General features: G+C 45.9%; 1 protein-coding gene across 1 annotated transcript; it reads right to left on the reverse strand.

The window, feature by feature from the left end:
- Positions 1-1,046: 1,046 nt before the first annotated feature.
- Positions 1,047-3,182, reverse strand: sf3b5 (splicing factor 3b, subunit 5). Its single transcript, XM_078229384.1, has one exon. The coding sequence runs from the start codon at positions 3,108-3,110 to the stop codon at positions 2,850-2,852; it is 261 nt and encodes an 86-aa protein (XP_078085510.1). The 5' UTR covers positions 3,111-3,182; the 3' UTR covers positions 1,047-2,849.
- Between the last annotated feature and the right edge of the window lie 1,871 nt (positions 3,183-5,053).

The following is a 5,053-nucleotide window of genomic DNA, read 5'->3' on the forward strand; positions in this document are numbered from 1 at the left end:
TGTCCACAGCCCAAGGTTTGGAGATTGAAGCTGAGCACACACACTCACCCTCCGCCAGGCTTTTTATAACCCCCTCCTCTGCCCAATATTTCAGAGCCACAGTCCAGAAGGAACAAACCTCTCCACTGGCTGCTGCCCATATTCTGTAAATTCAAGGCTCTTTGACCATGATCATTAGAAGTGGGGATGTTCGCCAATGATTGCACAATGTTCAGCACTATTCGCGACTCCTCAGATACTGAAGCAGTCCATGTTCAAATGCAACAAGATCTGCACAATATCCCAAGTGGCAAGCAACATTCGCGCCACACAAATTCTAGGCAGAACCATCACCAATAAGGCACTCTAACCGCGTCTTGATATTCAATTATGTTACTATCACTGACTCCCCCAGTGTCCAACATCCTTGACCAGAAACTCAATTGCACTCGCTACATAAACACAGTGGCTACAAGAGCAGATCAGAGGCTGGGAATACTATGGCAAGTAACTCACCTCCTGAGTCCCCAAAGCACAAGCCAGGAATGTGATGAAATACTCCCAATTTGCCTGGATGGGTGCAGCTCCAAGTTCACAAGAAGCTCGACACCATCCAGGACAAAGCAGCCCACTTGATTGGCACAAACATCCACTTGCTCCACTACCGATGCTCAGTAGCAGCAGTGTGTACCATCTTCAAGACGCACTGCAGGAACTCACCAAAGATCGTCTGACAGCACCTTCCAAACCCAAAACCACTTACATCTAGGATGACAAGGACAAGCCGCTCACCATCCTGACTTGGAAATATATCGCCGTTCCTTCGCAGTCACTGGGTCAAAATCCTGGAATTCCCTTCCTAACGGCATTGTGGGTCAACCCACAGCATGCAGACTGCAGCGTTAAGGCAGCAGCTCACCACCACCTTCTCAAAGGCAACTAGGGATGGGTAATAAATGCTGGGCAGCCAACGACACCCATGTCCCATGAATGAATAATAAAAATCTAGTTAACTAGGCGTTTGCTGTTGTATTTCAGAGTAACAAAAACAATCTTGAAATAACCAAGGCATTAAAAACTCCCATTTATTGAGTCACAAATCAGTGCAGTGATATACATTTGAGTGAAACACAGTTCACAAGTTTGTCCAGTTTAAGCCCAATCTTTCACAAAATACAATTTGTAGAATCGCAATGAAAACCAATGCTTGAATTTGCCAGAAACAGACTCAACACATTGCAAATTAGCAAATAGGCCCAAAGTCCCCACTTATGTTTGATAAAATGAGATTTTCCCAACATCCTGATCAGCGTTGCGAAATATAACTCACTTTACACACAAAATTCATTGAAGATCTGTTAAAACACCAATCGTTAGAGGGAAGAATGGAAAGTTCACTCGGTAAGTTGATCTTCATTTCCAAAAGTTATTTCATTTTAAACCAGATCAACGTTCCACATGAATTCTCTTTGAATAAAAACACAAGTGACATGGCATGCTTGCAGCCTGTTTTGCTTTGAGGATATTGCCAAGGTTTGTGGTTTTGAAGGCACTTTTCTGATCCTGCTTCCTTCATTCAACAAACAGTTGCCAACTTAAAGGGCCTTTGTAAAGTTCACTTGCTGGAGAGTTCAGTAGGTTCTCTGTAGATCTGTGTAGTTTTCCCATATGGGACAAGCCCTCTTTCTTGCCTTACACCATTTATCAGGCAATTCACTCATGGATGCCTTTTTGGGCTGGAACCAGGTATTTTTGGAATTCCCCTCGAGGGTTCTTTTGAGATCTTCACAGCAACACGGGCCCAGGTTTCAGTATTAGAAATCTCCCAATGGTCAAAGCCAGCAAGAAAGCTTCTCACTAATCAGCTGATGTGGAAACCTTTCCTTCATACTGGGCGGCAGAACATTTAGTAATATTTCCTTCCCTGGCTGTTGTTTTGAGGTTATGTTGCTGAAGTGAGTGCAAATCACAATTCACTGGATGTGAGGAATTTTGGATCATCTTGAGATGGTACAATTTATGCTCTGCAAACAGGCTGACAAAGATGCCACTTGTGAAGTCAACTGGCCACTTTTGCAATGGGCTTGGCTGCTGCTTGTGATCATTTACCTACAAAATTCACTGCACCGTACAGAAAAGTCATCTGCTATTGTGAAGTACAGAAAAGTCATCTGCTATTGTGAAGCTTCAAAGTATCTGAGGAGTAATAATTCTGTATATCATTTACAAGTCCTTGTGATGGCAGAACTCTTGAGGCAAGTGGAGACTCCGAAACTGCAGGTGGACAGATTCCCTCGCTGGTTGTGGCACGATCGAGGATGGAGACATTTGTGACTGAAATATCACCCGACTAACTGGGGAGGGAGAGCAGAAGTGGATCACCTTGTCGTCTGGAGTGGGCAGGGTACACCACCTGGCTGGAAATATAGGAACCCACTGGTTGAGGTGGGGTTGGTTGTTGGTAAGGAGCTAGATTAAACTGATGGAGAAATTCCTTTGTGTCACAAGTTGGGGGAGGGGTGGGGGATTGCGATCCATAAGACACCCTTCCTCCAATCAACTCTATCTGCCTATACCTGCATCATTCCCCCTTATATCAATGCGATTACTCTATGTACCCATATAATTCTCATGTCCCTATCCTTCACCCAAATACCCCTCATATCCCCTGTCCTTTATTCATACCCCAATCTCTACCCATATACCCAATCCTTCACCCATATATCCCTATCCTCTACTCATATACCACGCATACCTATCCTCACTCATATACCCCAACCCTTCACCCATATTCCACCATCCTTCACAAATATACCCCTTCCTTCACCCATATCCCACCCACCCATATCCCCGGGCCGGGCTGGGCCCTCTCAGGCCTCCTCGGGCTTGTCTGGCGGGGGCCCGCACGGCTGCAGCATCTTCTCCATGAGGTTGAAGCGGACGCGGGCCTTGGTCTCATTCTCGGCCACGGCGAAGTAGTTGAGGAGGTCGAAGTGGCCCATGTAGGAGGCGTACGAGTCGCGGTGCTGGTTCACCAGCCATTCCCACTTGGTGGTGTCGGCGTGCCCGGTGCCGATGTATTTGGACTGGAGATGTTCCAGCTGGCTGTGGATGTTGTAACGGTCCGTCATCCCGGTTCAAATTCAAACTCCAACCGTTAACCGTCTCCGGGCCCGCGCGGAACACCCAACATGGCCGCCGTCACCATGGTTACAGCCACTTTTAAAATTAGAAATTACAGGTAATCTTACCCCCAAACCCGCCACAATGCCACTGATTCATCAGAAAACAATAATATTTGGCGAATGAGAGAATTTTATAATTTTAACTAAATTATATTCATGCGCAGGCGCATTAGGAAATTGCTGGATTGAAGCCCCGCCCTCTCTGCTGCCCCCTAGGCTGGAGGACTAATGTTCTGAGGAACTGCAACATAATGCCTTTTCCCTCTACACAACTACCCCTATCTAAAGTAAAGTTTTTTTAAAGTTTAAAGTTTTTTAGTGTCACAAGTAGGCTTACATTAACACTGCAATGAAGTTACTGTGAACATCCCCTAGTTGCCACACTCCGGCGCCTGTTCGGTTACACTCAGGGAGAATTCACCATGGCCAATGCATCTAACCAGCGTGTCTTTCAGACTGTATGAGGAAACTGGAGCACCCGGAGGAAATCCACGCAGACACGGAGAACGTGCACACTCCACACAGACCATGCCATCTACATCACTCTGCTGGCAAGAACTTCAGACTGTGCTTCATCAGTATCTTGAATTGTCAGATTTAGATTGGGATTCTGAAACGATTTCTACAGGTCTGCAGTGTAATCTGATATTTTCTTCTTCTTATGCAATGTGAGGATCACTGGCAAGGCCATCATTTGTTGTCCACCTCTAATTGTAGTATGTAGATAGCCCAACTAGAGAGGGGGCTACACTGGATCTAGTTCTGGGAAATGAGCCTGGTCAGGTCGTCAAAGTTTCGGTAGGGGAACATGTGGCAAATGGTGACCACAACTCTGTTAACTTTAGGATAGTAATGGACAAGGATGAGTGTTGTCCTAAGGGTAGGGTGCTAAATTGGGGGAAGGCTAACTATAGCCGGATTAGGCAGGAATTGGTGGCCGTTGATTGGGAGAGGCTGTTCGGGGGTAAGTCCACGTCTGGCTTGTGGGAGTCTTTTAAGGAACAGTTGATAAGGCTGCAGGACAGGCATGTGCCTGTAAAAAGGAAAGATAGGAAAGGTAGGATTCGAGAGCCGTGGATAACCAGGGAAATTGAGGATCTGATCAAAATGAAAAGGGAGGCGTACGTTAGGTCCAGGCAACTGAAAACAGATGGAGCTCTGGAGGAATACAGAGTAGGAAAGAACTCAAACAGGGAGTTAGAAGGGCAAAAAGAGGTCACGAAATGTTCTTGGCAGACAGGATTAAGGAGAATCCTAAGGCATTTTATTCATATGTTAGGAACAAAAGAGTTGTCAGGGAAAAAGTCGGACCTCTCAGGGACAAAGGAGGGGAATTATGCTTAGAACCCAAGGGAATAGGGGAGATCCTAAATGAATACTTTGCATCGGTATTCACAAAGGAGAGGGACTTGTTGACTGGGAGTGTCTCAGAGGGAGGTGTTGACCCATTAGGGAGAATCTCCATTACAAGGCAGGAAGTGTTAGGTTTTTTAGGTAACATTAAAACTGACAAATCCCCAGGGCCTGATGGCATCTATCCTAGACTGCTCAGGGAGACAAGAGATGTAATTGCTGGGCCTCTGATGGAAATCTTTGTCTCTTCATTGGACACAGGTGAGGTCCCTGAGGATTGGAGGATAGCGAATGTGGTACCGTTATTTAAGAAGGGTAGCAGGGATAACCCGAGTAATTATAGACCAGTGAGCTTGACGTCCGTGGGAGGGAAGTTGTTGGAGAGGATTCTTAGAGACTGGATGTATACGCATTTAGAACGGAACAATCTCATTAGTTACAGACAGCATGGTTTTGTTAGAGAGAGGTCATGCCTTACAAATTTGGTGGAGTTTTTTGAGGAAGTGACAAAAACGGTTGACGAAGGAAAGGCCGTG

The sequence above is a fragment of the Mustelus asterias genome, chromosome 15, assembly GCF_964213995.1.
Source record: "Mustelus asterias chromosome 15, sMusAst1.hap1.1, whole genome shotgun sequence".
Taxonomy (NCBI): Eukaryota; Metazoa; Chordata; class Chondrichthyes; order Carcharhiniformes; family Triakidae; genus Mustelus; species Mustelus asterias.